This window comes from Aspergillus vadensis, assembly GCF_003184925.1.
Source record: "Aspergillus vadensis CBS 113365 unplaced genomic scaffold BO88scaffold_1, whole genome shotgun sequence".
Taxonomy (NCBI): domain Eukaryota; kingdom Fungi; phylum Ascomycota; class Eurotiomycetes; order Eurotiales; family Aspergillaceae; genus Aspergillus; species Aspergillus vadensis.
Genome location: NW_020292039.1, coordinates 14,070 through 40,123, shown reverse-complemented (window position 1 = coordinate 40,123; position 26,054 = coordinate 14,070). Strand labels below are relative to the sequence as shown.

Sequence of the window (26,054 nt, the reverse complement as noted above, 5' to 3'; positions counted from 1 at the left end):
GGGTGTGTATGTACACACACAATAAGGGAGCTCCATTATGACCCTATTTTTAAAACCAAAAATGCTATTTGACATGGTTCATCTGACTGTTTCCTTCCTTCCTTTCGCGCGAGGATAGCCGAAGAGGGAGAGAGAGAAGCAGGCTGTGTACAACGGGTCGGCTTAAGCCGTGCGCCAGAACACGAGTTGTGCTTGTGCCAAGTAAGCTCAGCTCTCGCAGTGAGTGAGTGACTCACGGGGCGATCAACTTTAAAAAAAAAACAAAAATATTGTTGAAGATACGGTCAGAGGAACTTGGGCCGTTTCTCCTCTGCACAGCACGGGCAGCTTGGCTGTTTTTCTTTTTTCCTTTCGCAGGATGAGAGAGAGAGAAAGCCAAGTCTATACCCGGTCTTGGTAGATGGGCTTTGTTGTTTTCGTCACGGATTTGCTGGACAAACTTGAATCGGAGCGCAAGCATTAAGTCGAGTCAGTCGGGGAGTCGGAAAGAAACGAATACATATGAAGGTGATGTCCGAGATGTTTGAACTGTTCAGTTCTTTTTCAGTCTCAGTGTCTCGTCTCCGCATGATCAGGATTTATGTCTCCGATTACAATCAGCTGATACTTCGACATGAGGATGTGCCGTGTTGCCGGGCAGATGTGCGAGTTGTCCTTTTGAGTGTCATACTAACTGAGTAGTAGTTAACTAGTCAATTAGCTGGTTAAGATTAGGCAAGTTAGCAGATAGTTAGTTGGGCATATACATCGATCCTGACAAGACTGCAGCAGCAGCAGCAGTTGTCCGATCGTCGGGCAAAGGAAGGGCAGGCAATTCCGGGAGTTGCTGCAGTCAGTCCCACACCGTCCCTCATGTAGAGTTTCGAACCCACAGCCATTGCAGCACCTTGTAAATCTGTAGATATAGGGAGAAATGGAAGCAGCAGCTTAATCTGACTCGGGAAAGGAACACGCGGATGCGACAAAAAGCTTGAACCGGCTTACCCGTGCAGTCATTCGCTTCTCTTCGGCTAGTTTACGTGGAGAGGGATCCTAGAAAGAGGAGGACCAGCAAACTAAACAGTTAACCCTCCCCACTGCTACCGTAATCCGGGCGAATGAACCCGCATCCCAAGCCACCACTGACTCCATTCTCGTCGCTGTTGGATTATGAACGTTGGGTTGGACGGGGTGCGCGGAGTCCGTGTGCCTGTGAAGTCATATCCCGCAATGGAATGTCCAACCAGGGGGAAGATGGAGGAAGGAGGGGAAGATCATCTTTGGAGATACGAAAGCAAGAAGCAAGCAAACAAACAAGTATTGTAGTTAGGTAGAGATAACTGTTGGAGTTGTGAGTAGCTGTAGCTGTAGCTCAGGTTTCTGCTGCTGTTTTATGCTGCATTTCTCTGTAGAGTAGAACCAATTGTATTGATTGCAAGGACCTCTCTCAGTGTCACTACTAGGTACCCTAGCTACAGGGTGACTGACGGATGGTTGATCACCATGCGGTGGCTGTCTGGATCCCGCATATTGGAGGGGGGAGGGGGGGAATACGGAGCAAAGCACCCATGACGATGAAATTAAGGATGTTCGGGGATCCATTTCGTTATCATCATACCACATGGCAAGTTTCTCTTTTCCCGCCACAGACTGGTTCAGCCCGCAATTGATCGCTGGTCCTGGATTGGATCTTCACCATACTTTACAGGGAAGGTAGAAGGGGGGAAAAACATGAAGAGGAAAGAAGAGAAGGGTAGCGAACAGCACCCGTATTTGGAATTACGAGGACCCCGGCGTCTTGTTGACTGGCATTATTATCCCCGTCATCGGGATCCATGTTCATCATGTTCATCAATCGGGTGGCGGTCGCCTTTCTGGCAGTTTCGATCATCCCATCAGTGAGCGCAGGGAAAATGAAATGACAAGGGTTGAAAAGCATGAATAGATTATTTCCTTATTGTTTCCGCGGGATGGAATGGAAATGAAATGGAATGAAATGAAATGATGGGGTTGTCTGATCGGAATACTAGCGGTCAACCAAGCGCTCTCTCTCTCTCTCTCTCTCTTTCTCCTCTCTCTTACTAGATAGATACCGAGTAGTTAAATGTCTACTCCGTAGATACCTAGGCTTTACTACCTGACAGGCTTTAGCATTGGCAGTATTTCTTTTCTTTTCCCCGTACGTAAAATCAAACACCATGCCATATTGTCATCAATTTGGCCGACGATGGTGCCTAAGTCAACTCAGACAGACAGACAGACCCTACTTCCCCTGCTTCTAACTAAGTCCGTTTCTACCCTAGTACGGAGTACTCCGGACTTATTCTCCATCTTTGTATCCATAACCAGGCTGGGGTTCGGCCGGGTCTTTTTCGGCAGGAGGAGAAAGAAGGAAAACGATGAGGAGGTAAAGAAGCAGTACTAGTTTGCACGCGTACCTCATCCGTATCCATGGAACAAACATCCACATCCACTCGTGGGTATTTCTTAGCCGGAAACCGTATCGGAAAGCGGTTGTTCCTCGTTTCCGAACGTTCGTTCATTTTTCCTCGTGGAATTTTCCCCTCCCCAACTATGATTGCCAGTTCAACTTTCTTCAGTTAGTAGTAGTACTAAGTAAGTAAGTAGTACTACACAGTAGTAGTCTTTAATTATGCTTTGTCTTTTCTCACTTCCTTTTTCTTTCTTTCTTCCTCTGATCAATAAATGATTGACAAAATTGATGATTATAACCATTTATAGCAAGTAAGCTGGCTGGCGATACGATGCCGATCTGTTCATTCACCTTTTTGCTTTTTGGTCGCGCCCGCAGATGTATGCAGCCGAAGCCAGGGTTGATCCCACCAAATCATCCATGGGTTTTATCAGCGATCCGGTCCAAATCACAATCAACTACTGCATCTTCTAACGTACGGAAGATGTGGCCTCACTTCCGTAGATTGCTGATATTCCATCGTCTCATCGAGATTGGACTGCAAAGCTATACGTATTTAATTGTAATTTCCAAAAACAAAGAAAATAGAATAAAATAAAAAAGCAAGCTGTAGCTCTTGCAGCTGCTTAGGTCTAGCTCATGGAAGATCCAGAGCTCAGCTCCCTCCCTCTGTCTGTCTCTCTCCTTTTCCTCTTTCTCTTACTGGTGAGAAACTGGATAGTATCTCTGTCTCACACACGCACCAAGCTGGATCGGTACACCGTCACATCCCCCACTGGCGGGGACACCTTTAAAATGGAGCCCTTGCCCGGGTTTCAGTAGAAAAATTAGGGTACGTACTATCTATACACCGGATTGCAAAACCGGGGAGGAAGGGGAAATATTTAGACTAACCATGATTGAATCAGTGATTAAATTCCAATACTTAGCTTTCCACCATGACTCGGCCAGGTTTAGTGTCCTTGGACTAGTAATGTAGACAAGACATGAGAGTCCTCGGAACCGACCCACTCGGTGTGGTGCATCCCATCCCACTTGGAGCTGCATCGCGGACTGGACAATCATGCTAAATTCGACGGGACCGTTTTTCTCCCTTTCTTCTCTCGTTGGATCGCTCTCCCTATCATTGGCTGGGAAAAATCCCTCGTGCTAATTGAATCTGAACGCGATCCGTCCACCGTGTGTGTTCCCGTCGATACATCATGCAGTAGTGGAGAGGAGAAGGGGGAAAATGAAAAATGGAAAAAAGAAAAAAGCATGGGGCTTCCGCCGCACCTTCAACTTATTCCTCTTCCTCTCCCTCTCCCACTCCATATCCACTGGATAATATCCTGCCACCCGGAACACGGGTACTGGTGGTAGATGGTGGATCCGATAGGTGGTCGATACTGCGTGTTCTAGAGGGAGTGAGGAGGATTGTAAACTGTGTGTAACTAGCAGTAACTGGTATGGTGTCGAGTTAGCTCCTGCAGGCCATTTCACTCCCCTTCTTCTGCCCCCAACTTTTAGTTAGCCTAGCCTCGTCGCGTGGGAACTTCAAAGCTCCAAATCTCTCTGTGTGTGGATGTTCGGGTTCGTACTACCCTGGGTGGAACAATCCTGGCAAGCGACAATAGCCCCATTGCGAGACATTTGTTTGCCCAACAAGATGAGACGCTATCTTAGCTCTCCGCAAGTCACTACTCAGTACTGACAAGTCGGTTCGATGGAGCAAGCAGCTTGCTAGGACAGCTAGGTATGGCCATGGAGCATGCTGGTTATCAGCGGATCTCCGCAAATCAACATCCGGGCTATGCGTTTGACATGGGCCAGGGTGGCTGTCAATCCATTAACCATCCCTACCTTTGCCCACTGCACCAATACCAAGTCAGCTACACAGTAGTAGTACTCCGTACCCTCCTTCAAATCGTAGTTAGGTCCGCCAACCTAATACCTTTACGACCGAGGTCCGGTGCAGCTGTTCATGGAGAACCCACGTCATTGCAACCTTTTTAGCGCACTGGTGGATATTGCCTTTCGTTCAGTCGCGACAAGCCGGAAGACATCGCTAGCCCGTCCGCATAAAAGCAGAAGTGTTTGTTGCAATAATACACACCCGAGTGGTCGCCAGGTAATAGTAGCGCTGCAGATGATTACCCTGCTTTCTGAGATACCAATGATGGACATGCTCGGCAGAGCAATGACCGCCAGACGGCTTGAGAGTTACTTGACTTGCACCCTATAGTTGCTTGTTTAAAGCGCTTGGGGGTACGAGAGGCGGCGACCGACTCGGCCTGGCCTGCTGCTGCTGCTCCTCCTCCTCCTTCTCAATCAGCTCCAGAAACAATATGAGGTTTGATAACTTTCGATATCCGTTCGCCCTTGAAGTTTGGACCCTGCTGACCTTGCCGCCCCACGGGACAATTTGAGTCTCTGACACCCAAATGGAGGTATGTGCATCGAGGAAAAGTTGCCTCCATCGCAGACTAAGGAAAAGGCTCCGGAGGTTAAGAGATTAGGGAAGAAACGGATAGTCATTTCTTCATCTGATCACAGGCTAAGGACACATCCAAGTAAGGGGCCTTCGAAGACAGATGCTACCCTTCTGCGAGTCAAGAATAGATGCTGTTGGCTAGAAGCACCATCATTACCAACAGTGGTCCAGACAATAAAAAGTAGTAAGTAAGTATAACTGAAGGTCCATGTAGCACCTTCCATTATTGGCGCGGGGAGATGTTTTGACAACATCATACATATCTAGTATGATGATAGTAGTGGTAGCATATGCTGAATACTAGCATCGGTGCCACCGAGAGGGCATCCAGCCCACCTACCCGACTAAGTAATAGCAGTGGCTGTATTTCCCGTCTGGTTAGTGGCACTACTTGAATTACTACTAGCGACCCTCAGCCCCTCAACGATTGTCATAGACGACTCTGCAGGATCGCATGAGATTAAGCAGACACTACATGGCCAGCTGTAGGCAGACGAGATATATGCTTGGCATGAGTGTGCGCGCGCACCAGAAATGGGGTCATAGATGGAGAAGGAGGCCACCATGAAATGCAACCAACGACTGGTGGATGCTTCCCCCCTTGGAAGGGGGTCAAGAGGGTTCAGGTTGGCCGCTAACCACAGTATTTGCTTTGGTGCAGTCCACTTAATTGATTTACTTCACCTGTGTGTGTTGTTTTGGATGTATGATTTACTTTCTTTTGGGGAAAATGGTACCCCTCATGCGGGTAGCATGACCCTTGAGTAACTTACAAAGTAAGTGATGGGCTCTACTCCATAGCAAGTCAACTATCAGTCCATCACTAATCAGAGTCATACTTGAAGATGATGGTGGCTCCGCCCTGCCACGCTGGTGAGGAGCCGCCACACGAAGCTCCGGCCAAGGTTCTAGTTTTACTCCATACATACTAAATCACTAACTACTTTGTAATAGGTATTATTCGGAACCGTAATAGTATTGATAATACGCCAGGCATCCAACTCTTACCTACTAACTACCTAGTTCCTACTGACTAACTTACTATACTATATTGTACTATACTCGATACTAGTCGAACATCCGACCACTCGTGCTTCGAGCCAGTGAGCCACCCAAGCCATCGGTCCCCCCCTCCATCCATGATGTGCGGGGACCGAGGGTTGGATTGAGGCTGTGCGGCATCTGCAGTGTTGTGATCCGAAAATTAAGGTCGTTCCGGAGTCAGTGACTAATCGCATCCTCGATACGGACAACGGCGATGACACAAACGTCATGATTTTGAGGGGAGGGGGGAAGGGAAAAGAGAATGTGCGAGACCAAGCGAGACCAAGCGCTGAGAGTGGTCGCGAGGCGGACGTCATCCGACTGATTTTCGTGTAGTAAAAATGAGGGGAAAGTCAAGCTGGTTTAGAAGAAAAGAGAAAGGGAGAGTGACAATCTGCAATCCCATCGGCTCTGGGACCCATTCACGTCGAAAAGGCAAAGTTGACAGTCGGTTACTTTCTTAACTAACATTGAGTGGTTGCGCGTAAATGACGACGGGACAACGAAGCAGTCGACTGGACATCGGGATCGCTAGCAAAAAAGCAACACGGAGGAAGTGCTTAGTAGCTGATGAATGTGAACGCGGAAGCAGCCCCAGTAACGGAGTATTAGCTCCAAGGATCTTCCGAATTAATCTTACATCTTACAGCGGATGGAGACTTGGTCTTGCAGGACAGGAGAGCCCTGTCTTTCTTAGAGAAAGCAGGTAAGTTGTCAGTCACTTAACTAGCACTGCTGGAGCAAAGACGCCCGCGCCACTGTGGTATTGTGACGGATTTACGGTTTAAGCACTACGTAGAATACTACTTACTGCCCACATAAACAGGTACCCTAGTCACAGCTATTCTTCCATGCACAAATCTACTCGTTATCAGGGGATTATTTTAGAGGAACAAGTGTTGGTCTAAAAAAAATGCTTCATATGAAGTCATCAATCAATGAAGCCTATCAAATACAACTTGACTCGCAACCAACTAGTACCTACATCGGAGACCAGAGTAGAATATTGTTCAGTGGAAACAAGTGTGGCTGCAACTGTATGATACCATACCGTTACAGTAACAGAAGGCCAACGCAGACCTGCGAACGGGAGGCGGTAGCGAGAGCCTTCTTCACCTTGATTTCGTTATTATTGGTATTACTCGATGCTGACCCAAGCACGGGATTACACTGGGGGAAGCACAAAAGGAGAGAAAGACGGCCAACTGATTAGATCAAAGACTCGAGGGAGGGAGAGAGACACAGAGAGAGGGGGCTATCCTTTCTTCCACATGCGGTAACAACGGGAAAGTCCCTCATCTTTGTAACCTCAATCAGAGGCTTGTATCCATTCGAGGTCAACGCAGGTTCCCACAATTTGAAGATTATTAATAATATGACTATAATTATAATAAAAAAAAAATTGGCAGAATAATAAAATCATTCCATACATCGAATGGGGGAAATAATTAAAAAAGACCTGTGGTTCCTTTAGGTAGCTGGAAGGAGAAAGAAGAGGGGACTGACTACTAACTAAGCAAGCCCACCCCCCCATAAGGTGCTCCTCAGCTAACTATTGCTTGGTTACTTCGACCACTGCCTCCATCATCCAGAGTCTCATACTTCAGGTTAGGTTACCTGCCCGGCACCAACCTACGACGCCCGCGGCGTACTACGGTACCAGTTAGGGTATTTCAACCTGGGCACCCCCGGTGGACTAGCCTGAGCCCTCTTCCCTCACTCTTCCCTATTTTCTTACGAGAGCCTTTCCCCCGGGGTAATTTTCATCAGCACAACAGCTGTTTTCCCTCCTGACTTTAGTGGAATTCGCAAGGCAACGAGCCAAGTCTTCTCTTAAGGACCCTAGTCTTGTCTGTACCGTTCCATCTGGGCATTCCCGTGCCTTGTTACGCCGTGCATCATTTTTTTTTCTTTAAACTGAAATTTTCTTTTTTTTTTTTAATCATTATTTCTTTTTCTGATTTTCTTTTTTTTTTCGCTGGTTCATTTTCCCTTTTCAATTTTGCCCACCCTTTGACTAAACAAAACGGAGGGGAAGGGAAAAGAAAAGGAAGAAAAAAAAAAAAAGTCTTATTGTAATTTCCACAACCCAAAGTCACTTTCGTCACTCTAGAAGAACACAACCCCGTCGCCTCAGGCCACCACCACGACCGACTGGGGCCACCGCAACTTTTTTCTCTCTCCCTCTCCCCCCGTTCCTCCCAACTTTCTTCTTCATCTCTCAATTTCTTTTCCATAGCCATTGTCGTTGGCCTTTGCAGCTTCGTGCTGTAGGCTTTTAATTCTCTCCCACCTTGTCACGGGGGGCATTCTTGTGCCTCTTTACCTCCGTGTACTTTTCATTTCTCACTACCGCACATGACTCCACAATCTGCTTCACCAGTACCTTCCGCAGTCTCCTCCACCACAGCGTCACAGATCTCCTATGATTCCCGAGATGGAGAGCCCCAGGTAACACGTGCTTTAGCGGGCATGAATCTGTCCGCCGCGAACGGGGACGTCCTCCCCGTTCCTCCCACCCCCGCAAAGATCGCTAGACCTACCATGGCCAATCGCATCTCTCGCATGTTCTCCAATACTGGGAAGTCGACTCCGAAAGAGCAGGAATCGCATCGCGACTTCTCAGACAGCAGTACAGAAAGCATCAAAGCTCCCTCGAACGCCAGCATCAAACAATCCAAGCCCACCTCTAAGCCCTCCTCCAAACCTAACTCCAAGCCATCCTCCAGAGCCCCCTCGCGACAGGCGTCTACGAAAGAGGAGGCCGAGAAGAAGCCCAAGTCCAGCAATGGCAAAGATAATAAAGAAGCTGCCCCCGTTCACAAACGGTTCGAGTTGCCCGGAGATGGCACTCATAACCATCACCTCCGCAGCGCAAGACGACAGGAGAAGCTGACGGATCTACTACGTGACATGCTGGGCGGTGGCAGGAAGAAGGATGATCACGTGGACGAGCAACAGCTATCGCTTATGTCTACATGGATCGACCAGTTTAAAAACGAACGGGACAAGCTAGCCGCCGACAAGAAGGGCGGCCCCAACGCCACCGCTTCGCTGGTTGACAAATACGGAAAATGCCAGGAAATCGTTGGCCGTGGCGCCTTCGGTATTGTTCGGATATCCCACAAGGTGGATCCGAGGGACTCGAAAGTTGAACAGCTGTATGCCGTGAAAGAGTTCCGTCGTCGGCCACAGGAGACGACGAAGAAGTATCAGAAGCGATTAACCTCGGAGTTTTGCATTTCCTCTTCCCTTCGCCACCCCAACGTCATTCACACCCTTGATCTTCTACAGGATGCCAAAGGTGACTACTGTGAGGTGATGGAGTACTGCGCTGGAGGCGATCTCTATACCCTCGTGTTGGCGGCCGGAAAACTGGAAGTGGCCGAGGCAGATTGTTTTTTCAAGCAGCTTATGCGTGGCGTGGAATACATGCACGAAATGGGTGTTGCCCACCGTGACCTGAAGCCTGAGAATCTGTTATTGACCACCCACGGAGCTCTCAAAATTACAGATTTCGGAAATGGTGAATGCTTCCGCATGGCGTGGGAAAAGGAAGCTCACATGACTGCGGGCCTCTGTGGTTCAGCCCCTTACATCGCCCCGGAGGAATACGTCGAGAAGGAATTCGACCCTCGAGCGGTGGACGTATGGGCGACGGGTGTTATTTACATGGCCATGAGGACTGGACGCCATCTGTGGCGTGTGGCCCGCAAGGATGAGGATGAATTTTACCAACGCTATCTGGAGGGTCGTAAGCATGAGGATGGTTACGCTCCCATTGAAACTCTGCATCGGGTAAGTGTTGAGCGAACCCCTCGCTTCAAGTGGACACTGGCTCACAATGTCTCCCAGGCGCGTTGCCGAAACGTGATCTACTCTATTCTGGATCCCAATCCTTCCCGCCGTATCAACGCCTCGCAAGTCTTGAAATCCGAGTGGGTTCGGGAGATCAAGCTGTGCAAGGCGGGCGAGGAAGGATACTGATACATGGTCTCGACGGATTGATCGGACGTTGTTCCGGGCTGTGTATCCCTGACGGTGGTCTGCCTGTTTCTGTTTGTCTGCCTCTGGCGACTGCTTAAAACCATTAACCCAGGTGGTTTATGTGTTTCTCCCGTTCCTTTTGGGAGGGTTGTCTATTTTATTTATTCCCGGTCCTTCTGAGCTGTTCTATAGAAGGAGGCACCTTGATTTTACACTACTATACCGGCGCATGTTTTCTGTCTTTCTTCTTCTTTTTCATCTGCCTACTAGCTTATGGGCTTAGTTTGGTCGTCATGTTTTCATGCCAATGCAACGAAGAGTCATGACCTATGAGCCACCTTTTCATTCCTCCCACATTTCCTTTTCTGTTCGCCATGGTTTTCTCTCCTACGTTCGATACCTTTTCTTTCGCATTTCATGCATCTCAAGCATTCTTTGATTGGTCTCATTCCCTATATGCCTTTTTAATGGGCCTTGTCAGTGGCTGAAAGACAAACACCGACAGGGAAATTTTCCCTTTCTGCCCGGGTTATGTTGATCATGCTGGCCGGCTTCCACCTTTTTGGGTCTGGGCGCGCATATATTCATCCTCATGGGACGGTGTTGGAGCATTATGGGTTTTGTGAGATGTAGCATCGGGAGGTTGTATTAGTATGGGCGGTGTGATTTATCTTGGGATACCCATTTGCAGCACATATTCCAGTATAACTATGAGCATCCGCATCATATCTACGAATCAAACCTGCGCATTATTTGAGTTTGAAGCATCATTTTTGGGGGGAACATTTTGGGATGAGCCGGCGGGGGTCAGGTGAGTTGGCCTGACACCGCAGGAGCAGGAAGTATTGCTCGATGGTTCCTTCCTAACCTCATCGTATATGATATTTCCCACCCATCAGCCTTTCTATCCCCCTACATCTCCCTATGACTACCCCCAGAGTAGACAGACTCATGACTCGACCCTACTAGCAGACCTCTGGTTCAAACCTTGTGCCGGCACTATCATCTATGTCGTTGCTGCAGCACCTTTGAGTGACCCAAGAGCAGATGGCTCCGGGAGCTCTATGACCGGCTGGAGTACAGTTGGCAGTGTCCGCTTGGCCTCGGAAGTATGGGGCTTCCCACACTAAACAGCCTTTGCGCCCCTCCCAGTCGGTCGGCCAATACCTGATGATATGACTCTTGAGTGCGTCTCGACAGTCGTTGGCTGCCCCCTATTCTACTTGCTGCTGACGCCATGTCTAGTCGACATCTAGGGTGAATGAAACGCTTCATTTTCCGATCATATTATCATGCAAGCAACGGGCCCTGTGCAAGGTAGGCCAGCTTCTGACTATCCCCTTTCAACAGCTGGAAATGGTTACACGCCGACGTCTGCAATAGGGCCAACCTTCTTCCAGCAGCCAAAGAAAAATTCTCACACCAGGATGGTGAAAGGTGTGGATCCGTCCAATAATGTTTGCATGAGGGACTTCTTAATCGAAAGTACAACTAGCATAGGGGCCGATGCGTGAGCGACTTCTTACTATTGTCTTGGGCCCATACTTCTATCGATGCCAAGATTTCCTAGGCAGCCAAGAGGCACAGCATTCTCCAATCCTCAACACTCCATGCCAAAGGATAAGAGAATCGGTCTGGAGGTCTGGAAGACTCCAATTAATGTACCTAGGTACGCCTGAGAAGGCTGTATGCATCAGATGCATCAGGTGCCTCAGGTAGGCCGGCTGCCCAATCAATCGGGGTTATCATAACAAAACATGCGCCGTACGGAGCTGCAAACGGAGGGGACGCCGGACGCGAGCCAGATCAAGCTTGCTTGGCGCATCATGCAGCCCCAAAAAGGAACGCGAGCCCGTAGTTCAATAGGAACCAATCCTCGGAGGAAGGCTAGCTTGCTGAAACCCTGGCCTGGTGGAGCTCGAACAGCTCAGCAGCGCTCAGCAGGTGAGTCTGGTCTGTTGTAATGGATAGGTATTGTGTGTCCACTAGCTTTGTGATTGTTTTGTCCGCTGGACGACAACCACAACATTGCATATCTATGTTGAAGCACTTTCCCTTTCTATTATGTATCATTACTAATTCTCCTGACCGTCTTCAACCCAACACAAGCATGCATGATTCATCCCCCTTTGTTCGAGCCACTGCCCGATCCCGTTGTGGAATGCCGCCCTCGGCAGTCTGGCCAGCCCTATGCAGTTGTCCTCGCCCAGAAGGATCACGTCGTGCAACCCGGACAGGCAGCACCATTTTTTACCTAAGCCGAGACTAATTATGGGCAATCCAGGGCCGCCAACGACCACGACCCTGAAGGTAAGGAACACCCACCTGAAGGCCGATTGGAAATCAGGTGGATGTCAGCCATGCAAGGCTGGCCATACTAGCCTCATTGAGTAGGATTTGGGTCTGGATCCCAAACTAAGGGAGGTGCCGATGTCGATTATACTTGGCAAATTGTCTCTCATTGCGAAGTCAATTTGGTGCCCTCGTCCTTGTATACCTTCAACGCATACCTGTGAATCCTCAAGTGCGGGTTTGTCCGAAGAAATCGCTGCTTATTGGGTTTTACAATAGGATTGATCCCTTCGGTATACTTATCTACTATCTTCAGGAGCGATGAATAATAGACTCGCCCCGTCACTGGTATACTTCGCGGTCTTTGAGGATGGTACCCGACAAACGCGGATAAACACGGATTGCTTCGCATGAATAAGGTGCTCATCCTAGTATACTATAGCCGCGGCATAAGAAGCATCGAGCTGCAGGTGATTTTGAATAGTGTGCGCTTGCCTAAGGGGTATTGGAAGCGTGAAGAATGTTTGTGCGACCACAAACATCGAGATCAGGGTTGCATGTACCCCATACTTCGCTTACAACTTTTACTGTCGCTTGACAGAATCTCGAATGCACTCCAGATAAATGCTACACTATTACATGAAGTTTAATGCCATCGCATGAAGTGCATTATGCGGCATGAAGATGGTGTAGGATACATTCTGATTGCCCCATAGGGCAACAGGACATCGAACCTCCGATGTATCTTGTGTCACATCATGATGGTCGCTCGATCTGGCTGGCATCATGACGTCTCCAGCTACATCCAAAGTCATACTCAGGCACAAGGCAAACCCAACCCACCCCCTTCCTCTTTGACATCACCATCCCCATCTGCCTGGAGAAGTCTCGGATTGCAGGCTGCCAGATTCCATTAATTACACGGAGAGGAGGGGCCGGCCTTATGACGTCAGAAACGAGCAGAACCGGCAGTCGGAAGTTCAAAACGGCTGTTTCGTAAACTTTTGCGGGTAATTTTACACTTCCCATTTCGTAGGGCTGTAAGATTAACAACCGAACAGTAAGATTTAGTAAATAATTATGACACAGCCACGGGATCCAGGCAGAAAAGTGCACAGCCACAGCCACGCCAATCAATCAATCAATCGAACGTCTCCGAACATCATTCCGTCCCGCATCGGGCATCTTGCTTTCTGAGGGCCTTTCGCATTCATTCAATCAACCCTGTGTCTATTCTCATCCCCCCCTCTCCTCACATTATACATCTACTATATCCAGCAACCCACTTTGTCCTCCACCTACGGAGTTACCGGTTCTTTAATCTCGAACATACACACCCCACCCCCTAACTGGTTACCGGACCCCCCCGACCGACCGCTACTGAAGTCGCCATCATGTCCTGGGCAGGTGCGCTGAATACTCCCCGTTCCTACCTATCGATGGATCCTGCGCCGTATAGGCGCCCATCCCTACCGGAATTGTCATTCTGACTGGGTCTACAGGGTTCAAGAAAAATGTCAACCGCGCTACCACGCAGGTGATGATGAAGACGGGTATGTGGGATTATAACCCCGCTCGAGTTGGGGACGAATACCTCTACGACATGTTGCTCGGTGGTATTGCTTGGATTATACTGACGCATTGACTTGGGTTAAACAGGACATGTGGAGCGCACAAGTGATCGCGATTATGAGATTGAAGAGCGGTATGGATTGTCCGACTGATTGGAAAGGGGAGGCAACTTGTTTGACTGACATGGACACGATGCGATATAGTCGGTACCGGACGATGGAAGCCGCCGCAAATCGGTTACAGAAAGAGGCAAAGGGATACTTGGATTCGCTACGAGGTGTGTTTTGATACTCCGGTCGCTATATTGGGTATGATGCGGAGGCGGATGCTGACGTTGGATGGTGATGGATAGCTATGACTGCCTCGCAGATGCGGATCGCTGAGACTATTGATGCCTTCTATGGTGATGCTGGAACCAACGACGGAGTGAGTCGGAGTTATAAGCAGGCTGTGGAGGATCTGGATGCGGAAACGATCAAGGCGCTGGACGGCCCGTACCGGTACGTTTGGGAGTCATTGCTGGGACGCCCTATTGGGCATTGCGACTCATTGGTTGACTGGTATTTTATAGCTCGACTGTGTTGGAACCCATCTCTCGGTTCTGTGCCTACTTCCCGGATATCAACGAGTGCATTAAGAAGCGCAACCACAAGTTACTCGATTACGATTCGATGCGCGCCAAGGTCAAGAAGCTGGTTGAGAAGCCTGATAAGGATGCGACGAAACTGCCCCGGACGGAGCGCGAGACGGAAATCGCCAAGCAAGCGTATGAGCAGTTGAACGAACAGCTTTTCACTGAACTGCCCCAGCTCATCGACCTGCGAGTGCCGTACCTGGATCCTAGCTTCGAGGCCCTGGTAAAGATTCAACTGCGGTTCTGTGCGGAGGCATACTCGCGCATGGCGCAGGTGCAACAGTACTTGGATGCAGAGACGAGGGACCAGTATGCTCGGGGAGACCTGGACAACCGGGTGGAAGAGGTGTTGCAGGAGATTCGGGATTTGAGCATAGCAGGCACGGTCTGATAGTTTGTTCGTTCGTCATACTTTGGAGTGGAGTTCAATTCTTTGCTTGTCTGTTTTCTTTAATTGCGTGCGATGATAGCCGCTTTAATCATTCTGCATCCAAGCCTTGGTATTATTGTTAACACTATTTCTTTGGGAATATCTTCCAGTCGGATCCATATGCACGTAGATGAAAGCGTAGACTGCAGAGGGAAAAAGCAAGTCTAATAATATAAGGGTATCTCTAAACCACCTCTATCTAATCTATCTATAAATACACAATAAGTAACAATATCATACAACGGGCCATAGACACCAAAAGATCCCCCCAAAAGAATCACTCCGCACCATCTCTATACAACTCATCCACCAACACCTCCAAAACCGGCCCCGCGGCAGCCCTCACAGCCTTCAACTCCTGCTCACTCATTTCAGACAGGACATACTTCGCAACACCTCCTCGATCCCTCGTCTCGGGCCTCCCAATCCCCACCCCAATCCTCAACACCGACAAATCCACCCCGGCCCCAAGAACATTCTTCTTCGGATTGGGAGGATACAGCCCCTTGCCCCTCAAACTCTCAAACGAACTGATTAATCCCCGATGTCCCCTTAAACTCGCCTTCTCGGGCCCACCTCTCTTCACCCGGACTTTTCCCAACGGCGCTTCCAATTCATCATGGAGGATGACTAGTGTCGGGGAGAAGTTTCGGAGTGTTGTCGGATCGGTGCCCCGGAGGTGCCATTCTGCTGCTGTGTCTGATGTAGGGTCTGTGGAGAGTACATTCCCCGACTGCACGATCTTCTGGTATATTTCGGTTTGGGTGGATGAGAGCCACGATTGGAAGTTGCGGAGGAGTTTGGGACCCGATTCGTTCATGTATGACGGGCTGGTGTAGGTTTTGTAAAACAGTGGATTTATTATGTTGCCATTGTTGGGAGAGGTGCCCACGAGAGGGACTCGGCGTGGGAGAAGTGGCGTCAGGGCTTCGAGGAGGATGTGGCCGGCGCTGTGTCGCGTTGTGCGGTATGGGCGTGGGTTGCCGATTGAGGCGATGAAGAGGAAGCGTCGGGGGGTTTTGAGGGGGGGAGGGGCAGACATTGAGGGTGAGGTATTATCGGGGTTGTGGTTGAGGGGGACGGTTGTGGTGGTGGATTTTGCGGATGGTTGGTGGTGGTGGTGATCTTCCTCTTGTTCCTGTTCCTGTTCCGTGGTTTGGGCGCTGCGCAGCACTACTGCTTCATGCATCGACGGTAACTTGCTTTTGTTTCGCTTTACTTTGCTGTTTCCACTTGATTGGGATGGATTGGTGTCCATGGCATATATTTCTGGTGTGGATGTGATGATTTATTTCTGAGGTCATCATTTTACTGGTGTGGAATTGGGGTTCTTTCTTATACTATGCTACACTACTGACTGCTACTCATTTCGTCATTGCAGGAACTGTATACTTCCTTCTTCCATCCATCAAGAACAGGACCACCAAATGTACTTGCATGCTCACCCCGCTGAGTTGACTCACTTTCTGACTCACATATCTAACTGTTAGTAATTAACTAATAGCAAAGCTGCTACCTATGGATCTCATGTGGAGAAATGCTTGACCAAATACCATACATATCCTTGTCCCTACAGCCTCAGCGTCAGGCTGTGCCAGACGCCACACTGCACTAAAAACAGAACTCACAAGGCTACAACTACAAGATGACCGCCCGAACTGTCCCTCTAACCTATCAGCCTAAAGCGTCTTGTCTCTTCCCCGACACTTCCAGACTAAGCCAGGCGATCGGGCCAAAATCGACCCAGGACTAGGGAACGACCATCCCGGCTGCCACAAAACGGGGAAATGAAAGGACCGCTGGCTGCATGGCGTCTCGTGTGCTTTGCCTAGTCGCACTGCAGTTGGTGTCCCAGAAACTGGCCCGTTCCCGTCGATCAGAACGGGGCCTTCCAGCCTGCCTCTGCATCGATGGGTCTAGAGACTTCTCTCGGCCTCTCAGCATGCGCTGTGCACGAACTAGTCCAGCGGCCTTGGGTCGTCTATCACGGCCTCGGTGCTGATCAACTGCCCTTCTAAGCTGGCATAGCTTCTATGCCATCTTTCCCTTCTTTTCTCCGGCTTTTTACTCTTCCTCTCCCTCACTGTTCACAGCCCACCTGGTCGAGTTCCTCTCACTAGGCCAGCCAATGTACTATATTCCGACCATCCGGGGCCCGTCGTCCAATTCCTCGTGCTCCCCAAGCCGTTGAGAAATCTCCGTGTTTGTCCTCCAGCACTACTTCGACCAACTGCGTCATTCTCGGCATCTTCCGCCATCTTTGCTTTTTTTCTTCCTCCTCCCTGTGTGTGCTCTTGGGCTGGAACAGAAACGATGAACTATTCACCTCCTACGTGTCAGTGAAGCTCGCTATTAGCACTCGTGGCACATGTTTGACGGCCCCGTATGATCCTGGTTGTGGTTGCACCTTGAGAGTTGCTACAGAAAGTGCTGCCCTAAGCTTGATCGGGCCTGACGTCGGCCTCTGTCTTCAAGAGAAGCCTCTCTATAAACCTGAGCACGCCACACCCTTCACCGAACACCCCTCTCAACTTCGTCATGTCATGGAGGCAAAAGATCTCCAGCCGTTGGGCCAAACCGAGCCAATCGTCGAGCCCGACGAGAGTGAGAATGCGCAGAAGCAATCATGGGCCAAGCCTCCTCCGGATCCCGAGTCCAACTTCGAGTCAGATGCAGACTCGGACGAAGCATCCATGTATGCAATACCTTTCTTGGTATCCTGCAATGCCAACCCCCAGTGGAGTTGCTAACCATACACCACCACCAGCAACTCGTATGAGACACACCAACTCGACATCTACGAAGAGAATAACCGTCGCTACCCCAACGACTCATACCACATGCCCAACGATGAACCCGAACGAACCCGTCTGAACATCGTCCACCAGATCTACCTCATCCTCCTAGACGGTCATCTAACCGCCGCCCCCATAGTTACCAATGCGCCTCGCGTCCTCGACATCGGCACCGGTCCCGGTGACTGGGCCATTGAAATGAGCCACGCCTACCCCCACGGCACCATCATTGCTTCTGACATCGGCGTCTTCGACAACGCCCTCGGCCATGTCGACCTCCCCAACCTCTCCTTCCACCTCGACGACGCCCGCGACGAATGGGCCTACGACATCCCCTTCGACCTCATCCACCTCCGCGGCCTCTCTGGCGCCTTCCCCGACTGGTCCTTTATCTACCAGCAAGCCTTTGACCACCTTGCTCCCGGCGGTTACCTCGAAGTCGCAGATACCGACTTCGCCGCTGAAACCATGATTGCCCTCCCACCGAACTCCTACCTACGTCTCTTTGCCTCCGCCCTCCGCTCCGCAGACTACTCGGCAGGTTACCTGCGCGATCTAAGCCATCTCCAGCCCGCGCTCTTCCGTGCTCAGGGGTTCATCGATATTGATGTCCGCGAGTACACGTTCCCCATCGGTCTGTGGCCCGAGTCGCCGCATGACCGGACCGTCGGCAAAATGGGCCTTATTGCCTTACTGGAAGGCCTGGAATCATATAGTTTGCGCGCCCTGACCACTACATATGGCTGGGTGGCGGAGGAGGTGCGCGAACTATGTGACCAGGTGCGTGCGGAGATCTTGCAAGGCGTGTATCGGATTAGTGCGAGGGTGAAGATCGTGACGGGGCGGAAGCCGTTGACGTGAGCAGATATGTGGATATCCTTCTCCCTTCCTCTTCTAATTCTGTTGATGACCTTATGATTATGATTCTATTATCACTTATACCATACCGTGGATCGGTATGGACTTTGCTCAGGCTTTATCTTGAAGATATAACCTCCAATGGAGACAGTTCAGACTTTTTGTATCTATTCGCCTCGCACAGACCATATAGATGTGATATCTCCAACGTACATACAACAAATAGAAAACAAGTGAAGAAACAACAGAAAAGACCTTTTTTATCCTAACGCCCCGAACCCAATGCAGTCGAGCACAACATCAACAGGCTAGACAAAACAAAACAAAGACAACAGCGGGTGGGTAGATACCAAACAAGTAGGAAGCAAGGAAGAAAGCAAGAACTACAGCTGGAACTTCGTCCTCGTCTTCTCCATTTGTCCCTTCCACTCCCACTCCTGTCCACTAGCTCTTTGGATGCCCTTATCAACTCTGCGCAACTTCAACGTAAACCGGGGTCCTAGTTCCTGCATACCCGCTCTAATCCCCTCCGCGCCCTTCATCTCCTTTCCGTCGGCACCCACAACTGCCTTCTCCGTCTCCCTCTTCTCCCGGAAGACATACCGATGACGACGGAAGAACAAATAATCACGACTATTCAGCACCGTCACGACCTGCCGGCCCTCGATATCAGGCTGGGGCGGGAACAACGTCCGGAACAAATGCGCCGTCAACAGACCCAGCGGCGTGCGGAAGTTGTTCAAAATCAACTCGGGCCAGTGGTCCGTAGCGCGACCGTGACCCGGGATGCGCTTGCCCTCGACCCAGTTCGTCATGGAGAAGTGGAACATGGGACCGGTGGGAAGATGCACGATGTCCAGACCGGCGGGCTTCTTCTGGTCTTCGCGGAGGATCACCACCGCCGTGAAGTTGCGGTTCGTGGCGAACTTGGAGATCTCGCGGATGGAGAATTGGTGCGCGAAGCGGTGGCGCGTGCGGCGGACGTAGACGGAGTTGGGGAACAGGTCGGTGAGGAGCTCGGCTTCGTGGTGAAGGGACGAGTTGAGGGACGTCGTGATGAGGATCTTAGGGGACTTGGGGTTCTCGGTGCTGAAGAGGGAGGGGAATTTGGCTGCTAGGGCTTCGGGGACGAGATTTAGGTTGGTGCTCTTGGTCGATTGGGAGGGGCTGGTGGCGCGCTCTGTGGCTGTTGGGAGGGATGATTTGCTGCGGCCGCGAGTCGAGTCGGAGGATTTCGATTTCTTCTTGTCGGAGTCTGAGTCTGAGTCTTCGTCGTCGTCCGAGGCGTCTTCGTCTTCCTCGTCGCTGCTGGCGAGCATGCTGTCCACGTCGTCGTCCTCGTCATCCTCTGATCCTTTTTCTTCGGCGTCGGAGGATTGCTCGTCCTCGTTCAGGGGCCGGTTCAGCTCTTCTTCTTCCTCTTGCTTGCGCCGCTTGATGCGCTCGACGTCCACGCTCAGTCCCAGACCGTCCTCAACGTCGCTGCCGGCGTCATCCCAGACTCGCTTGCGGTCGATGGTCAGGGGAATGTTGCGCTTCAGACGCTCCTCCTTCAGCTTGGGGTTCTTGGCCTCTTCCTTCTTGAAAGCATATCGTTCGGCACGGCGAGAAGAGTCCTTGGCGCGCTTGCGCTTGATATGGAGGAGTTTGCGCTGGATCTTGTTGCGGGGCTTTGCGTCGAGACCGACGCCCGGGGGCGGCCGGTGGGAAGCTTTCTTCGAAACCATCGTTTGCTGGAATTGGGGTGAACGATGGAGGGGTAGGAAATAGTTGAGTCGAAGCAATGAAGATATCAATATTGGATTACCCGTTTGGGCTATCCAAAAAAATCTGGCGGATCAAGTGTTCATCCGGCGGTGAGAAAAGGCCCGCTGAGTCAGCCAGGGCGCGGCTCGATTGGGAAATGAAGGGAAGTTCAGCTTTCTCGCGATCGGCCAGAAATTGGATTCCTTTCGTGTTTATTTGGCGAAAGAAGGAGGATAATTCGCCGGAAGAGAATCAAGGCCATTACAACCCCGCATAAGTCCCTTGTCTCCGCATTCCTTATCGACGGCAAACTTGTGGATTGGTGGAGAGTTGAGCAAAAGGGCAGGCGGATGAGTCACTGCAGCAGCGCTCAGCGGCTGGGCGGCCTGAGGTGTCGGCGGGCATTGGGTCCCTCTTTTCGGTCTTTTTGTCCCCGCCATCCTAATCGTCTTCTTCATCGCCAACTTCTGGCTTTTCGTCTTCCCCCCACTTGCGCCAGCTCCCCCTCCTCCTCCTCCTTTATTCTTCCTCCCCGTTCCTTTTCCACCTCCCTCCCCCGTACGCGACATCATCTCCCTCAGCCGTCCTCCAAAAAGAAGTCCACCAAAATGGCTTCCCTTTCCACCAAGACCGGCCAGGTCGTCGACCGGTCCGTCTTGGACTCTATGCTGCGCCGCCGTCTCTTCTATACCCCTTCCTTTGAGATCTACGGTGGTGTCTCCGGCCTCTACGACTATGGCCCGCCCGGTTGCGCCGTTCTGAACAACATTGTCGATTTGTGGCGCAAGCACTTCGTCCTGGAGGAGGACATGCTCGAGGTCGACTGCACTATGCTCACCCCGCACGAGATCCTGAAGACCAGTGGTCACGTCGACAAGTTCGCCGACTGGATGTGCAAGGACCCCAAGACCGGCGAGATCTTCCGCGCCGACCACTTGGTCGAGGAAGTGCTCGAGGCCCGTCTGAAGGGTGACAAGGAGGCCCGTGGCCAGAAGGTTGAGGTGGACGAGGAGAAGGAGGCCAAGAAGAAGAAGAAGGTCAAGCAGACCAAGGCGGTTAAGCTGGATGACGCCGTTGTCAAGGAGTACGAGGAGACCCTCGCCCAGATCGACAACTTCGACGGCCCCGAACTCGAGAAGATCATCGCCAAGTACGACATCCGCAACCCCACCACCGATGGCAACCTCCTGCCCCCCGTGGCCTTCAACCTGATGTTCCAGACCTCGATCGGCCCCAGCAGCAACATGCCCGGCTACCTGCGCCCGGAGACCGCTCAGGGTCAGTTCCTCAACTTCCAGAAGCTGCTTGAGTTCAACCAGCAGTCTATGCCCTTCGCCTCTGCCTCCATCGGCAAGTCGTTCCGGAACGAGATCTCCCCGCGCGCCGGTCTGCTGCGGGTGCGTGAGTTCCTGATGGCTGAGATCGAGCACTTTGTCGACCCCCAGGGTGGCAAGAAGCACGCCCGCTTCGAGGAGGTCAAGGACGTCAAGATGACCCTGCTCAACCGCGACATCCAGCTGTCCGGTAGCACCAAGACCGAGGAGATGACCATCGGCAAGGCCGTCGAGACTGGCCTGGTCGACAACGAGACCCTGGGTTACTTCCTGGCTCGTATCCAGCTGTTCCTGCTCAAGCTGGGTGTGGACCCCAAGAAGCTGCGCTTCCGCCAGCACATGGCTAACGAGATGGCTCACTACGCCACCGACTGCTGGGATGCCGAGCTGCAGACCAGCTACGGCTGGATTGAGTGTGTGGGCTGCGCTGACCGCAGTGCCTACGATTTGACCGTGCACAAGAACAAGACCGGCGCCCCGCTCGTTGTCCGTGAGACTCGGGCGGAGCCCCTCAAGGTGGAGGAGTGGCAGATTGACCTGGACAAGAAGAAGTTCGGTCCCCGCTTCAAGAAGGACGGCAAGACTGTGACGGCGGCCATTGATGCTCTATCGCAGGAGCTGCGCGAGAAGCTGTCGCTCGACCTCGAGCAGACCGGCAAGATCGAGGTGGAAGTTGAGGGTGTCGCTGGCGGCAAGGTTGAGCTGGACAAGGAGCTGATCAAGATTGAGAAGCGCACTCGCGTGGAGAATGTGCGCGAGTACACGCCTAATGTCATTGAGCCCTCGTTCGGTATTGGTCGTATCCTGTACAGCATGATCGAGCAGGTTTACTGGTCCCGTGAGGGTGATGAGGCCCGTGGTGTAAGTTTCCTTCCCTCTTCTGACCTTGTTCCCCCTTTTTACTATGGTTGATTCGTGATGCTAATGGATGAATTGCTAGGTCCTGTCCTTCCCTCCCGCGATTGCCCCGACCAAGGTGCTGATCGTGCCGCTGTCGACGCACCAGTCGTTCGCGCCGCTGGTGCAGCGTCTGACTACTAAGCTGCGTCGTATGGGAGTGTCCAACCGTGTGGATGACTCTTCCGCCAGTATCGGTAAGCGCTACGCTCGCAACGACGAGCTGGGTACGCCGTTCGGTGTGACGGTCGATTTCCAGTCCGTCAAGGACAACACTTTCACCCTGCGTGACCGTGACTCGACCAAGCAGGTTCGCGCCAGCGAGGACGAGATTGCCCAGGCGATCAAGTCCCTGGTGGAGGGTGAGGAGACTTGGGAGGATGTGCGCAAGCGCCTGCCCGAGTTCACTGGCCAGGAGGTGGAGTAGATGGAGAGAGAATTTGTCTAATTTTAAACCAAAAGAAAGCTATGTCTATTTAGATGGGCTGAACAGTGGCCCTAGACCATATTCAATTCATTGATTGCATGAATAATAAGAAGATAGATCTAGGATAAAGTTGCTGGCAGTAAAAAAAGTAACAATGGGGATCGATTCGAGCCTCGGCCGATCGCCAAGAGATCGACATGCTCTCCGCTTCGTCATTCTGGCTTCTTCTTCGCTTCTTCTCTCCTCTTCCCCTTCTGCAACTCTCCCCCTCCTACAACTTATCTCTTTCCCGTGCCATTCGAATTATAATTACTTTCTTCGGGGATTGAACTCGATCCATCCCCCGGGATCCCACCCGCCCAACATGGCTCCCTCCATTCCCTCGGCCAAACTGACTCTCTCATGCCCGCTCTTCGCCGCCGACTTCGACCCGCGTCATCATGGCTTGCTACTCGTCGGTGGAGGAGGTGGTGAAGGCCGTAGTGGTGTCGGCAACAAAATCGCAAGTTCCTTTTGATATATAGTATACTTCTGCAGCTCCATGCTAACGCGTCAATTCCTCAGGCCCTCTTGAATACCTCCAAGCGCTCCGAAATCTCCGAAGTTGTCGACATCAACTTGTCGCGCGATGAGGACTCAGTCACTTCTCTCGCCGCCGTCCAAGCCGACGACGAAGCCATCGTCGCCCTCGCCGGCATCAACAGCTCCGTGGCAGAGCAGAAGCGCGGCAATAACCAGCATCTGCGTTCCTTTCGCATTGATCATCCCACCCGGAAAGAGAAGGACAACAACAAGGAGAACGAGAAGACACCGAACAATGGACAAACCACCGCGCTTTCACGAACATCACTATTCCGCACCGTGAAAAGCCCCTCTTCCTCCGCCGCCTCCCCCGACACCTACCAGCGCACCCTGCGCCTCTCTCCCTGGCAACCCGACTCGACCTCCCCGCGTGTCGCTGCCATCGCTACCGGTCTCGCCCCGGCCGGCGAGATTGTCTTCTTCAGCGCAACCCCCACCCCCAGTCCATCCGACGTGATCGGACGTATCCGTCTCAACAGCGACGAGGAAGCCGAGGACGTCGATCTCACCCCTCTCCCCGACAACAAGGGCCTATTCCGCGTCGCCTACACCAACGGCGTCGACATCTGCATCTGCACCATCTCCGCCGATACGCGCTCCAACGCCTCCCCCGACGTACAATGCGTCTACACCACTCCCACCCCCGACAAGGGATCCCCCCGGATGCGCCCCAAGTTCCGCGCCCTCCGCTTCCTCTCCTCAACCAGTCTTCTCCTCCTCCAAAACGCCCCAGACCGCAAGGGCTGTGAGCTCGTCCTCCTCGACCTCCGCCCCGCCATCATCACCTCCGCCATAGCCACCACCACCACCACCACCAAAGACCCAACCACCAAAGGCGCCAAAGCATCCATCCTCCGCCGCAAGAAGCTCCGCAAAACCATCAAGATCGGCCTCGGTCTCGACACCTGCCTCCTCAGCCCCGACCCCACCACAAACCAACAACAAGCCGTCATCGCCATGTCCGGCAGCGACCAATCCATCGAGCTCCTCACCCTCGAATTCAACCCTTCCACAAACCGCTACAACCATTTCCAAATCTACACCTCCCTCCGCGACGTCCACCCCTTCTCCATGACCAAGCTCTGCTTCTCCCGCTTTCACTCCCCATCTCTGCCCGTCTCCCCCGAAACCCCCCCGCAATACATCAAACTCGCCTCCGTCAGCATGGGCAACACCGTCGTCGTCCACACCCTCCCCTTATCCCCCTGTCCCCCTTCAAGCCGCTCCCCGCGCTACGTCCTCTCCATGCCCGGCGACTCCGAAATCTGGACAAACCTCACCTCCAGCTTCGCTGCCATTCTCTCCATCCTCACCGTCTGCTTCATTCTCCAGGCCTTCACCGAGATCCGTGGCGCCATGCCTCCTTACCTCGGCGCGAAGGACTGGTTACCGCCTAGTATCCGCGATGCTGTCGCTATTCCTTATGAACCTTTTACAACTTCTCCTGCTCCTTCTCCATCTATCCCTACTACCAGTTCTACTCCCATCCCGGAAGTAGAATACCCCGCCCATATCCGTTCCCTGAACGATATTCTACTCTCCTCGAGTAGCTCCCAACAGCAGCAGCAGCAGCAACAGCAGGGGCGTCAATCCCTCCTGATAAACTGCAATCCGGAGACGAATACCCTTCGGATCGACTCGACTGATCCATCTTCATCTTCCTCTGAGACCGATTCAGGTATCCATATCTGGGAAGATCTCTCCGAGGAGACTCGGCACCGGTGGATCAGTCAGCTCACGCAAGCGGGGTATGAGCCATCTGGTGAGGATTTTGATGTGGAGTCGATTTTCAAGGGGGTGAGGTTTGGAGAATTGTGCACGGAAGTGCCCATTCATGAGGAGTTGTGATGCCGTTTCTTATGTTTTTGTTCCCTTTTCTTTTTCTTCTATATCATGGCTGGTATGTGTGTATGTATGTGTGGATGTGGGCCTGATGCAGGGTAATGGTAGGTGGCTATGATTGTGGTTGTGGTTGGTTATTTACGTTGCACATGTTGCCTTTCTTGGATGTGGTGCTTGCTGGTGCCGATGATTGTTTATGAATAGCTCTTTTCTTCTCCATTTTCTTTGTTTTCTGCCTTTCTGGTCTTCTACTATACCTATGATTGTACGCTATCATGCTCCGTGTTCCATTCAACTGTACTATTATCATTGACCCGTGGGCCGCTGGTAGTTATTATGATCACAGAAAGAAATATAGTATCCTCTTTTTTACTAAGTCCCCTGGTTCCCAAGTACCCTCCTCTAGCTCGCTTCTTTTCAGCTGCATCAGTTGACCATCAATATTTTTTCTTCCCTCCTACTTTTCTTCTCTTCCTTTCTATACCGTTCAGACGTAGCTCCTAAAAAGCTGCTCACAATGCAAGTATTCCATCATGGACTCGTCAATTGAAACAGACATGACCGGGTACATGAGGGTAACAAATCAGACTTTTGGTGCATGTTCATATACCAGAGCATTTCAGCTCATCATCGATCTTCAGTACTCAGAGACACATTTTTGTGCATCGTATTTCAGATCTCCCTTCTTTTTGCATTTCTTTGTCTCGGAGATGCAGTTTAAGATCAGC

The 26,054-nt window shown here is 51.5% G+C and overlaps 8 protein-coding genes across 8 annotated transcripts; 5 read left to right on the top strand and 3 right to left on the bottom strand.

The window, feature by feature from the left end:
- Positions 1 to 4,502: 4,502 nt before the first annotated feature.
- Positions 4,503 to 5,262, bottom strand: BO88DRAFT_399728 (uncharacterized protein). Its single transcript, XM_025705383.1, has one exon. The coding sequence runs from the start codon at positions 5,108 to 5,110 to the stop codon at positions 4,943 to 4,945; it is 168 nt and encodes a 55-aa protein (XP_025567843.1). The 5' UTR covers positions 5,111 to 5,262; the 3' UTR covers positions 4,503 to 4,942.
- Positions 5,263 to 7,876: 2,614 nt separating this feature from the next.
- On the top strand, positions 7,877 to 10,356 carry BO88DRAFT_152 (serine/threonine protein kinase SAT4). Its single transcript, XM_025701523.1, has one exon. It carries the CDS (start codon positions 8,289 to 8,291, stop codon positions 9,915 to 9,917), a length of 1,629 nt encoding a protein of 542 aa, XP_025567842.1. The 5' UTR covers positions 7,877 to 8,288; the 3' UTR covers positions 9,918 to 10,356.
- A 3,247-nt stretch (positions 10,357 to 13,603) lies between these two features.
- On the top strand, positions 13,604 to 15,032 carry BO88DRAFT_483162 (amphiphysin-like protein RVS161; the record flags this gene model as incomplete). The annotated part of the gene is made up of 6 exons (XM_025712202.1): positions 13,604 to 13,616; positions 13,712 to 13,762; positions 13,869 to 13,914; positions 13,985 to 14,058; positions 14,134 to 14,281; positions 14,353 to 15,032. The coding sequence occupies 6 exons, from the start codon at positions 13,604 to 13,606 to the stop codon at positions 14,804 to 14,806; spliced, it is 786 nt and encodes a 261-aa protein (XP_025567841.1). The 3' UTR covers positions 14,807 to 15,032.
- BO88DRAFT_399720 (aminoacyl-tRNA hydrolase) lies at positions 15,003 to 16,127 on the bottom strand. Its single transcript, XM_025705382.1, has one exon. It carries the CDS (start codon positions 16,101 to 16,103, stop codon positions 15,123 to 15,125), a length of 981 nt encoding a protein of 326 aa, XP_025567840.1. The 5' UTR covers positions 16,104 to 16,127; the 3' UTR covers positions 15,003 to 15,122.
- Positions 16,128 to 17,158: 1,031 nt separating this feature from the next.
- Positions 17,159 to 18,501, top strand: BO88DRAFT_420551 (class I SAM-dependent methyltransferase; the record flags this gene model as incomplete). Its single annotated transcript, XM_025708454.1, has 3 exons — positions 17,159 to 17,184; positions 17,274 to 17,540; positions 17,613 to 18,501. The coding sequence occupies 3 exons, from the start codon at positions 17,159 to 17,161 to the stop codon at positions 18,499 to 18,501; spliced, it is 1,182 nt and encodes a 393-aa protein (XP_025567839.1).
- Positions 18,502 to 18,548: 47 nt separating this feature from the next.
- BO88DRAFT_399719 (rRNA-binding ribosome biosynthesis protein RPF1) lies at positions 18,549 to 20,548 on the bottom strand. Its single transcript, XM_025705381.1, has one exon. The coding sequence runs from the start codon at positions 20,223 to 20,225 to the stop codon at positions 18,882 to 18,884; it is 1,344 nt and encodes a 447-aa protein (XP_025567838.1). The 5' UTR covers positions 20,226 to 20,548; the 3' UTR covers positions 18,549 to 18,881.
- Positions 20,409 to 22,929, top strand: BO88DRAFT_399718 (glycine--tRNA ligase). Its single transcript, XM_025705380.1, has 2 exons — positions 20,409 to 22,439; positions 22,519 to 22,929. Exons 1-2 carry the CDS (start codon positions 20,853 to 20,855, stop codon positions 22,900 to 22,902), a joined length of 1,971 nt encoding a protein of 656 aa, XP_025567837.1. The 5' UTR covers positions 20,409 to 20,852; the 3' UTR covers positions 22,903 to 22,929.
- A 244-nt stretch (positions 22,930 to 23,173) lies between these two features.
- Positions 23,174 to 25,672, top strand: BO88DRAFT_353921 (uncharacterized protein). Its single transcript, XM_025703660.1, has 2 exons — positions 23,174 to 23,404; positions 23,467 to 25,672. Exons 1-2 carry the CDS (start codon positions 23,267 to 23,269, stop codon positions 25,330 to 25,332), a joined length of 2,004 nt encoding a protein of 667 aa, XP_025567836.1. The 5' UTR covers positions 23,174 to 23,266; the 3' UTR covers positions 25,333 to 25,672.
- Positions 25,673 to 26,054: the final 382 nt, after the last annotated feature.